Source organism: Cebus imitator, unplaced genomic scaffold, assembly GCF_001604975.1.
Source record: "Cebus imitator isolate Cc_AM_T3 unplaced genomic scaffold, Cebus_imitator-1.0 Scaffold478, whole genome shotgun sequence".
NCBI lineage: Eukaryota > Metazoa > Chordata > Mammalia > Primates > Cebidae > Cebus > Cebus imitator.
Genome location: NW_016107793.1, coordinates 98,311 through 110,122, shown reverse-complemented (window position 1 = coordinate 110,122; position 11,812 = coordinate 98,311). Strand labels below are relative to the sequence as shown.

The window sequence follows — 11,812 nt, the reverse complement described above, 5'->3', positions numbered from 1 at the left end:
AAAAAAATTTTGGTACAGTTTTCAATTCACCTTTACAGAATGCTCAAATAGTTGGCTTTTTTTGTTTTAGATGGAATTTCACTCTTGTTGCCCAGGCTGGAATGCAATGTGTGATCTTGGCTCACTGCAACCTCTGGCTCCTGGGTTCAAGCGATTCTCCTGCCTCAGCCTCCCAAGTTGCTGGGACTACAGGTGCCTGCTACCACGCCCAGCTAATTTTTGTTATTTTTAGTAGAGATGGGGCTTCGCCATGTTGGCTAGGCTGGTCTCGAACTCCTGACCTCAAGTGATTCACCTGCCTCGGCCTTCCAAAGTGCTGGAATTACAGGCATGAGCCACTGTGCCTGGCCCAAACAGTTGTGTTTTAAGCTGAAATCCTATGGGAAGGATTTGGGCCTAGAGCAAAGAAAGGTGCTCTAGGCCTGGAATTGGGCAGGAAGAAATGTACCTGACACTTGAGCAGTGACGTAGAATTGTTCAGAAAGTAGAGGGCCTGGGCCAGAGACAGGGGCAAGCGGGTGGGTGTCTCGCAGCTGTGGAGGAATATGATTTCTAACACTTTGCAGCGCAGAAGGTGGCTTTCCATGGTAGTAAAGAACATCTCTCTGTGTAGGTAAGAGGAAGAGAGAGTTAATCACAAGTATACTTCAAAGAACATAAGCCACAATTCACCCTGAATGTTCAACATTCGCCCTAAAAAAGACAATTAAGAAGGAATACCATGGAGGCCTACAGAATCACAAAACCTGCAGACAGGGCAGAAATGGATTTGTCCAGGATTAACAACTGCTAGAATGAGGAAAAAGTCTTTCACTTTTGAAAAGGACAAGTTTAGAAGACATTAAAAATAATACACTATAACTATGAGAATCATGGGAATATTTCTGAATGCCTATGATGTACCAAATACTATTTGGCATAACAAGGAATATTAAGATAAATAAAAGAGGGAACCACTCTCAAAAAGCTGATAGTTGAACAGGGGGAAGGGGTATGCAACAGGAACTTAAAGAAAGTGCAGGGCAAGCGTACTTGTACACAGAATGCGAGTGGTGCTCCAGAGATAAACAGAAGAGAGAGCACATTTGGTCAGGGAAGTGGAAGTGCCTTCCTATGGAGGCAGCAGCACTGGTGAGAGTGGTCTAGGAGGAGCAAAAAAACCTCAAGAGGTATTTTTCTTTCTTTCCTTCTCTTTCTCTCCCCACCTTCACCCTCAATCCCTCTTTCTTTCTGACAGGGTCTTACTCTGTCACCCAGGCTAGAGTGCAGTGGCATGATCATCACTCACTGCAGACTCAACTTCTTGGGCTCAAAGCGATCCTCCGACCTTAGCCTCCCAAGTAGCTGGAACTACAGGAATGTTCCACTGTCCCTGGCTAATTATTTTTTTGTAGTGATGGGATCTGGCTATGTTATCAGGGCTGGTCTCAAACTCCTGGACTCAAGCAATCTTCCCACCCTGGACTCCCAAAGTGTTGGGATTATAGGCATGAGCCACTGTACGTGGCCATAATAATTTTTTTATTTGAAATTATTTTCTCTTCTGATTTTTATGCCAGGGCTTGCTTTATAATCTATAGATGGTAAACTCAGAGATCTACAAAGGACAAGAACGTAATTTCAATATATGGAACACAGTAGGAACTGTAGGTGGAATTAAAAATTTAAAAACAAGGTACATTAAAAGGCCAACGTCTAGATCTAGCCTCAACACAGTAGCTGGTATTGGACTTTCCCTTCTGTCATAATCAATGATTAAACCAGTGAAAATATAGGAAATAACCATCTTCAGGCATTGGAAAACTTACTACAAAGGACTGTGATTCTTTTTTTTTTTTTGGGATGGTGTTTCACTCTTGCCCAGGCTGGAGTGAAGTGGTGTGATCTCAGCTTACTGCAACCTCTGCCCCCCAGATTCAAGTGATTTTCCTACCTCAGCCTCCCAACTAGCTGGGATTATAGGTGCCCACCACCATGCCCAGCTAATTTTTGTATTTTTAGTAGAGATGGGGTTTCACCATGTTGGCCAGGCTGGTCTCGAACTCCTGACCTCAGGTGATCCACTTGCCTTGGCCTCCCAAAGTGCTAGAAGTATAGGTGTGAGCCACTGTGCCCGGCAGGACTGTGATTCTTGAGAGAAGGGAAACAAAGGTGGTAAACTTCACCTACCCCAGATTTCTTCCTGGGAGCATTTTCTAATTAAGGCAGAGGAAGGTGTGGGTCCAAAATAGAAGAGAGTGGGGTTCTTGGGCAGACAAAACAGAGGCTGGAGTTTAGGACAGCTGAAGTGTCTGGAATTTGTGTCAGAGAAGAGGGTGCTCAGGAAATGTATGAAAGGCAACCTGTAGGCACATGTGTAGGGGAAGCTCCAAGAGCCTGGTGGAGAACAGCTACTGGGGGGCTGCAAGCTGAGTGGGAATTCTGGAGATCTCAGAGTGCTGAAAGATACTGGTGTTTCAAGGAGTCAGTGTGGAGAGATCTCACTGAATATCCCAGACATTCAGCTGAAACCCCAGAAAGACCAAGCCTCAAGACTGTAGCTCCTTAATAAGGGCTGCTGTAGAACCATCCTCACAAATCCTAGACAAGCCTCAACAGGAAAAAGCTAATCTGGCAGCAAATTAACTGCCTGCCAGAGCCAGGGCAATCAGGCAACAAAAAGAAATAAAGGGTATTCAATTAGAAAAACAGTAAGTCAAGTTGTCTCCATTTGCAGATGACATGATTGTATATTTAGAAGACTCTATCATCTCAGCCCCAAATCTCCTTAAACTGATAAGCAACTTCAGCAAAGTCTCAGGATACAAAATCAATGTGCAGAAATCACAACCATTTCTATACACCAACAACAGACTAACAGAAAGCCAAATCATGAGCAAACTCCCATTCAATTGCTACAAAGAGAATAAAATACCTAGGAATACAACTAACAAAGGATGTAAAGGACCTCTTCAAGGAGAACTACAAACCACTCCTCAAGTAAATAAGAGAGGACACAGACAGATGGAGAAACATTCCATGCTCATGGTTAGGAAGAATCAATATTGTGAAAATGGCCATACTGCCCAAAGTATATATAGATTCAATGCTGTCCCTATCAAGCTACCATTGACTTTCTTCACAGAATTGAAAAAAACCACCTTAAATTTTATATGGAACCAAAAAAGAGCCCACCTAGCCAAGGCAATCCTAAGCAAAAACAAACAAACAAACAAAAACCAAAGGCTGGAGGCAGCATGCTACCTGACTTCAAACTATATTACAAGGTTACAGTATCAAAACAGCATGGTACTGGTACTAAAACAGAGATTCAGACCAATGGAACAGAACTGAGGCCTCAGAAATAATGTCACTTATCTACAACCATCTGATATTTGACAAATCTGACAAAAACAAGCAATGGGGAAAGGATTCCCTATTTAATAAATGGTGAGAAAACTGGCTAGCCATATGCAGAAAGCTGAAACTGGATCCCTTCCTTACACCTTCTACAAAAATTAACTCAAGATAGATTAAAGATTTAAACATAGGACCTAACACCATAAAAACCCTAGAAGAAAATCTAGGCAATACCATTCAGGACACAGGCATGAGCAAGATTTCATGACTAAAACACCAAAAGCAATGGCAACAAATGCCAAAATAGACAAATGGGATCTAATGAAACTAAAGCACTTCTGCACAGCAAAAGAAACTATCATTAGAGTGAACCAGCAACCAACAGATGGGAAAAATTTTTTGCAATCTACCCATCTGACAAAGGGCTAATATCCAGAATCTACAAAGAACTTAAACAAATTTACAAGAAAGAAACAACCCCATCAAAAAGTGGGCAAAGGATATGAACAGACATTTCTTAAAAGAAGACATTTATGTTGCCACAAACATAAAAAAAGCTCATTATCACTGGGCATTAGAGAAATGCAAATCAAAACCACATTGAGATACCATCTCACACCAGTTAGAATGGCGATCCGTAAAATAGGAACAGATGCTGGAGAGGATGTGGAGAAATAGGAACACTTTTACACTGTTGGTGGGAATGTAAATTAGTTCAACCATTGTGGAAGACAGTGTGGCGATTCCTCAAAGATCCAGAACTAGAAATACCATTTGACCCAGCAATCCCATTACTGGGTATATACCCAAAGGACTTTTTCTTTTTTTTTGAATTCAGTTCCTTGTATAATGTCCCTTGTAAAAATGAAACACAATAAAAACAAACCGAAAAAGAGGGGCAGGGTAAAATGTTTTTTTTTTAAAAAAGGAAAGATAGGAAAAGGAAATAAAATAAGATGATTTATTGCTTCTCCTCAGCATCCTCCTTGATATCCTCCTTCACTGCTGAGAGAGCTTCTAGCTTTTCTGCCACTTTTTCAGCATGATCATTTTTGCTTTCTTTTCTCTCTTCAATCTCTATCCCGCATTCTTCAAACTTTGTTTTGAATTTCTGTGCATTCTCAGCATTCAGGAAGTGGATGGCCAGCAGCCCTGGCTTGGGGCACTCACTGGCGAAGTCGGCATGAGTGTTCTAGACCTAGGCATGGCTGCTACCCACGTTGGGCTTCAGCTCCATCATTGGTGTGGTGTAGTGGGTGGCACAGGTTTTCAGGGTCTTGTCTCTCTGCATGAGGAGGCGGAGGGGCCCTTTCTCTTTGTGCTTCAGAAGCCTGATGTCGCCGGTGCCTCACTCTTTTCATTCTGGGAGATCGTTCTCTGAGGCAAATGGAAAGTTTCCCCTGCACTTCCTTACTCAGAAAGAGAAACTATTGGTTCAAACTGAGGGTCATGGTGAGACTCGTCTACATTCTCAGTGGAAGTACTGTGGTCCTCAGGAGTATCCTTGGTGGTGGCGGCTCCGCTGGGTTGGTGGTCGCTGGCTCCGTGGCCTCTCTGCAGCTAATCGTAGCTCTTTCTCTCGGCGTCTGGAGCCGGCGCCTCCCCGCCCAACCGCTCTTCCCTCTGCCCTGCCACCAGAACCTCGACCCCGACCCTGGAGGCGGAAAATGCGCCCACTCAAAACCGGTACAGCTTTATTGGCTCGGGCGGTGGACACTCTCATTGTCCGGCTCCCTGCCAAAATGCCCTTGGCGCCCTCCGTCAGCCACAGGTACCCAAAGGATTATAAATCATTTTATTATAAAGACACATGCACACCTATGTTTATTGCATATGTTCTCAATAGTAAAGACTTGGAACCAAACCAAATGTCCATCAATGATAGACTGGATAAAGAAAATGTGGCACATATACACCATGGAATACTATGCAGCCATAAAAAAGGATGAGTTCTAAAAAAGACCTGGAACCAACCCAAATGCCCATCGATGATAGACTGGACAGGGAAAATGTGGCACATATACACCATGGAATATTATGCAGCCATCAAAAATGAGTTCATGTCCTTTGTAGGGACGGATGAACCTGGAAGCCATCATTCTCAGCAAACTGACACAAGAACAGAAAATCAAACACCACATGTTCTAACTCATAGGTGGGTGTTGAACAATGAGAACACATGGACACAGGGAGAGGAATATCACACACTGGGGTCTGTCAGGGGAAATAGGGGAGGGGCAGCAGGGGGTGGGGAGTTGGGGAGAGATAGCATGGGGGGAAATGCCAGATACAGGTGATGGGGAGGAAGGCAGCATATCACACTGCCATGTGTGTACCTATGCAACAATCTTGCATGTCCTTCACATGTACCCCAAAACCTAAAATGCAATTAAAAAAAAAAAGGATGAGTTCATGTCCTTTGCAGGAACATGGATGAAGCTGGAAACCATCATTCTCAGCAAACTGACAAAAGAACAGAAAACCAAACACTGCATGTTGTCATTCATAAGTGGGAGTTGAACAATGAGAACACATGGACACACAGAGGGGAACATCATACAAAGCAGCCTGTGTGTGTGGGGGGGACTAGGGGAGGGGTGGGGGGTGCAGTTATAGGGGAGGGATAGCATTAGGAGAAATACCTAATTAGATGACAGGGTGATGAATGCAGCAAACCACCATGGCATGTGTATACCTATGTAAAAAACCTGCACGTTCTACACATGCACCCCAGAACTTAAAGTATAATTTAAAAAAAAAAAAGAAAGAGCAAAATCCAGACTCTCAACAATGTAGTGCCCACAATGTCCAGCACACAATAAAAATGACCAGACAAGTAAAGAAAGCAGGAAGATGTAATCCATAACCAGAAGCAAATGCCTATAGAAACAGACCAAGAGGTGACACACACATTGGAATTAGTTGCGAGGGACTTTTAGACAGCTATTATAAATATGTTCAAGATTTTCAAAAGCAAGCAAGTAAATTAAGATGTACATGAGTGACTAGATGAAGACTGGCAGCAAAGAGAATAAAAATGAACCAAATGTCAACTCTAGATCTGAAAAATACAATAATAGGCTTAACAGCAGGTTAGGCACTGAGGGAATAAAAAGAATAGGGATTTTAAAGACTATCCTGAGAGACAGAGAGAGAGAAAAAAACAAAATGAAACAAAACAGCAATAGAAAACACAGAGCCTCAGTGATCCGTGGAACAAATTTATACGTACACTTGAATTCCCAGAAGATGAGAGAGGTTGGGGCAAAAAGATATTAAAAATATATATTTACAGGTGCAGTGGTTCACACCTGTAATCCCTGTACTTTGGGAGGCCGAGGTGGGCAAATCAGCTGTGGTCAGGAGTTCGAGAACGGCCTGGCCAACATGGTGAAACCCCATCTCTACTAAAGGGCATGGTGGCGCGTGCCTGTAATCCCAGCTACTCAGGAGGCTGAGGCAGGAGAATTGCCTGAACCCAGGAGGCAGAGGTTGCGGTGAGAGCCAAGATCGCGCCATTGCACTCCAGCCTGGGTAACAAGAGCAAAACTCCGTCCCAAAATAAATAAATAAATAAATAATAAAAATACAAAAAAAAAAAATTAACCAGGCATGGTGGCATATGCCTGTAGTCCCAGCTACTCAGGAGGCCGAGGCAGGAGAATTGCTTGAACCTGGGAGGCAGAGATTGCAGTGAGCCAAGACTACGCCATTGCACTCCAGCCTGAGTGGGTGACAGAATGAGACTCCATTTCAAAATATATATTTGACCAATATAAAAAATAATGGTCAAAATATTTCACAATTTGATGGGAAATAACCCACAGATTCAAAAAACTCCATAAACCCCAAGCAGGATAAAAATAAAGAAAACCAAATGTAGATATTATAATGAAAATGATAAAAATAAAAAATAAAGTAGCCAGAAAAAAAAGACATAATATACAGGGAAACAACAGTAAGAAATTCTAATGGCTTCTCATGAGACATTGCAAGCAGAAGAAAATGGCACATATTTAAAATAAATAAGAAACAATACCCATTAATCCAGAATTACATGAAGCAAAAACACCCTCATATATGAAGGTGAAATTAAAGAAAATTTCCAGATAAACAAAAATAGAGACAATTTGTTATCTGCCCTACAAAAATAATTTTAAAAAGTAAGTTCTTTGGGTAAAAGAGAAATGATATCAAATGATATCAATGCTATCATTTGGATTTTCCAGAAGGAAGGAAGAATATCAGAAATGGTAAATATGTGGGTAAATATAACCCCCATCTCTTAATTTAATAGTTTATTTTTTTACCCCTTCCTCCTCCAGGTTTATTGAAATAATTTGTTTTTTTAATTCTTTTTTCCTCTTAATTTATTGAAAAAACAATTTTCCAGGCATGGTGGCTCATGCCTGTAATCTTAGCACTTTGGGAGGCTGAAGTGGGAGGACTGCTTGAGGTTAGAAGTTCAAGAACAGCCTGGGCAACATTTCAGACCCCATCACTACAAAAAATTTAAGTGAAGTAGCCCTCAGGGTATGAAATAAAAATTTAAAAAAACTTAGCTGGGTGTGGTGGTGTGTGCCTGTAGTCCCAGCTACTCAGGAGGCTGAGGAAGGAGGATCGTTTGAGCCCAAGTCAAGGCTGCAGTGAGCCAAGATTACGCCATTACACTCCAGCCTGGGTAACAGAGCAAGACTGTCTCAATAAAACACCCCAAAGCTGGGCGCAGTGGCTCATGCCTGTAATCCCAGCACTTTGGGAGGCCAAGACGGGAGGATCACAAGGTCAGGAGATTGAGACCATCCTGGCCAAAATGGTGAAAACCCGTCTCTACTAAATACAAAAATATTAGCCGGGTGTGGTGGCACGTGCCTGTAGTCCCAGCTACTTAGGAGGCTGAGGCAGGAGAATCGCTTGAACCTGGGTGGCAGGGGTTGCAGTGAGCTGAGATCGTGCCACTACACTCCAGCTGGGCGACAGAGCAAGATTTCGTCTAAAAAAAAAACAACCACCCCAAAACCAAAAAATTTAATAATAAAAAGCAACTAAATATTTAAAGCAAAAATAATAACATTTCATCCTGGAGTTTATAGCAAATGTGGAAATAAAATGTATGACAGTAATAGCACAAAAGATGGGAATGGGTGAATGAAAGTATACAGTTTAAGATTTTTATATGTTAAGGATTGTAAGATTAATTCAAAGCAGACTGTGATAAGTTATGGCTATATAATATTACAATTCCAAGAGCAATCATTAAAAAAATACTTTCAGGAAAAACATTTGATAAAACTCAATACCTCTTCATGATAAAAATTCTCAAAAAACTAGGAATAGGAGGGAAGTTCTTCAAGTTGTTAATGAACATCTACAAAAAACAGCATCATAATTAATGGTAAACTGATACATTAATTAATGGACTGAATGCTTTCCCTGTAGATCAAGAACAAAGCAAATATGTACATTCTCACCTCTTCTAGTTATATAGTACTGGAAGTTCCAGCCTTAACAGTAAGGCAAGAAAGAAAATAAAAGACATACAGATTGGAAGGGAAGAAATAAAATTTTACCTATTAGAGATGACATGACGATCTACATAAAAAATCCCAAGGACTCTGGTAAAAAAGCATGATCCATAACAGGAAAAGTTAAGTTGGACTTCATCAAAAATTTTCCTCTGTGGAAAACCTTGCTAAGAGGATGAAAAGACAAAATACAGAGTACGAGAAAATATTTGCTAACCACAGATCTGACAAAGACTAGTATCTAGAATACATAATGTCACTCAAAACTCAACAATAAAAAAGCAAACAATCCATTTAGAACAAGAAAAAATAGGTATTTCATTAAAGAAGTTGTACAGATGGCAAGTAAGCTCATAAAACAATGTTCAACTTCATTAGCCATTAGAGAAATGAAAACAAAAACCACAATGAGACATCACTACACGAATGTCAGAATGGCTAAAATTAAAAAAATAGTGACATCAAATGCTGGCCAGGGTGCAGAGAAACTAGGTCACTCATCCATTGCTGGTGGGAATGTAAAATGGTATAAAGACTTAAGGAAACAGTTTGGTAGTTTCTAAAAAACTAAACATGCATACTGTCACATCACTAGGTCCTGTTAAAAACACACATACGCAACTAAAAATGCAACCATCATGACACACTGTACTGCTGGGCAGTTACTTCAGATAAGGGAATACTTATGTTCACACAAAAATTTGTACATGAATGTTTATAGATGATTTATTCATAATAGCCCCAAACTGTAAACAGCACAGATATACTTCAGTGGATAAATGGTTAGAAAACCAAACTGTGATATACCATGGAATACTACTGAGCAATAAAAAGACATGAACTATTAAAATACACAACCTGGATGAACCACCAGGGAATCATGCTGAATGAAAAAAGCCAGTCCCAAAAGGTTACATACCATGTGATTCCATTTATATAATTTTTTTTTTTTTTTTTTTTTGAGACAGAGCCTTGCCCAGGCTGGAGTACAGTGGTGTGATCTTGGCTCACTGCAAGCTCTGCCTCCCAGGTTCAAGTGATTCTCCTGCCTCAGCCTCTCAAGTAGCTGGGACTACCGGTGTGAGCCATGGCGCCAGGCTTTGCTTTTAGTTTTGTTTTGTTATTGAGACGGAGTCTTATTCTGTTGCCCAGGCTGGAGTGCAGTGGTGCAAACTCAGCTCACTGCAACCTCCGCCTCCTGGGTTCAAGCAATTCTCCTGCCTCAGCCTCCCGAGTAGCTGGGATTACAGGTGCGTGCCACCACACCTAGCTAATTTTTTATTTTTAGTAGAGACAGGGTTTTACCATGTTGGCCAGGCTGGTCTTGAACTCCTGACCTCAGGTGATCTGCCTGCCTTGGCCTTCAAAGTGCTGGGATTACAGGCATGAGCCACTGTGCCTGGATAATTTTTATATTTTTAGTAGAGATGGTGTTTCGTCATGTTGTCCAGGCTGGTCTTGAACTCCTGACCTCAACTGATCTGCCTGGCTTGGCCTCATAAAGTGCTGGGATTACAAGCGTAAGCCACCACAGCTCGCCCTGGTTTCCTTTCGTGTAAACTGGAATTACAAAACAAAGTGAGGTATGCTCGCTGCTACTAAGATATAACTGCTTCTATGCTCTCTCAGTGGGCAGAGGTAGGAAACATACGTATGAATACATACATACGTATGTGTACATATATGTAAATAAGCCCTCGCACATCTACATCTATTCCTATATCTCTCTATATTTATTAGAAACCACAAGTTCATATTGATACCTCCAATTCCAGTCCAGTACCACAGGGTTCCTTCTATCCTTCCCCCTTTTCATATGTGTAACTCATTTCTCTGACAGTAAGAAACTTGGCTCTCAGTATCCACAATACATTTATTTGTTTAACCCTAGAATACACATAAAATAGTTTTTAAATTGTTAATCTATATCTCTGTGAAAAAGAAACCTACTAACTAGAGTTCAGTTTATTTTGTCTTTTCCATTATGGCAATTAATCCAAATACTGTGTTTTAAGTTACTTTGACAGAGATGGAGAACAGATTAGTGTTTGCTAGGAGCTGGGGAGAATGGGTAATTGTGGCTATGAAGGGGTAGCACAAGGAAACTTTGTGATGATGCAACAGTTATGCATCTTCACTGTGATGATGGTTACATAAATCTACATGTGTGAAAAAACTGCAAAGAGCTACACACAAATAAGTGCATGTAAAATGGGTAGAACTGAATAAAGTACTGGATTATACCAATGTAAATTTCCTATTTGTGATACCGTACTATATAGTTCCCCTTGTAGCTGGGAGAAAACAGGGTAAAGGATACACAATACTTCTAATAGGTTTTGTAATTTCCTGTGAATCTACAATTATTTAAAATAAAATAAAAAGTTACGTGGGTTTGTCCCGCCACTCCTGCCCTCACTTTTATTGATTAATTACCAACAGGATGTGCTGTGTTGCCCAGGCCGGCCTCACACTCCTGGGCTCAAATGATCCTCTTACCTGAGCCTCCTGAGTAGTTGGGACTATCAGTGCATGCCACCATGCTAGCTCCCCTTTATTTTATTAAAACACAGTTAGGTTAACTTGTTTCTGTTTGTATTCCATTTTTGGCACCCCATGAACTTGATTTTTTTATGTAAAACATTAAATGTATGCCAAGTGTTCTATTATTGGGACACTACTCTGGTGGGAGTTTATATCCTACTGCTCAAGATCATTGCCAAGGTCTGATTTTTTTTTCACACAAAAAATTTGCAAACGCAGGCATAAATGGGTTAACATGGCTCTAAAAAGTGTTTATAGCCACACAAAAAGGCATACTCAGGGAAGTGTTTACCACCACCACTAACTGCCACCGTTACCACCCAGCCCAGCAGCTTTCCTCCTTTTACCCCATTCCCACCCACTCTCTGTATATAAGCAATTTTATTAATCTGTGGCTTACTTAA

At 41.1% G+C, this 11,812-nt stretch overlaps 1 protein-coding gene and 1 pseudogene across 7 annotated transcripts in view; both read right to left on the bottom strand.

Annotated features, from left to right (window-relative positions):
* Nucleotides 1-11,812, bottom strand: part of SIMC1 (SUMO interacting motifs containing 1) — a 72,338-nt gene that overhangs the window by 8,464 nt on the left and 52,062 nt on the right. For 6 of the 7 annotated variants that reach the window (XM_017512773.1, XM_037732895.1, XM_037732897.1 and 3 more), the window contains one exon: nt 449-605. In XM_017512773.1, coding sequence (XP_017368262.1) covers nt 449-605 — 157 coding nt within the window. Of the gene's footprint in view, nt 1-448; nt 606-11,812 lie in introns of those variants that run through there. The other variant, XM_017512775.2, reaches the window with a different exon arrangement.
* On the bottom strand, nt 4,199-5,062 carry LOC108292174 (annotated as a pseudogene).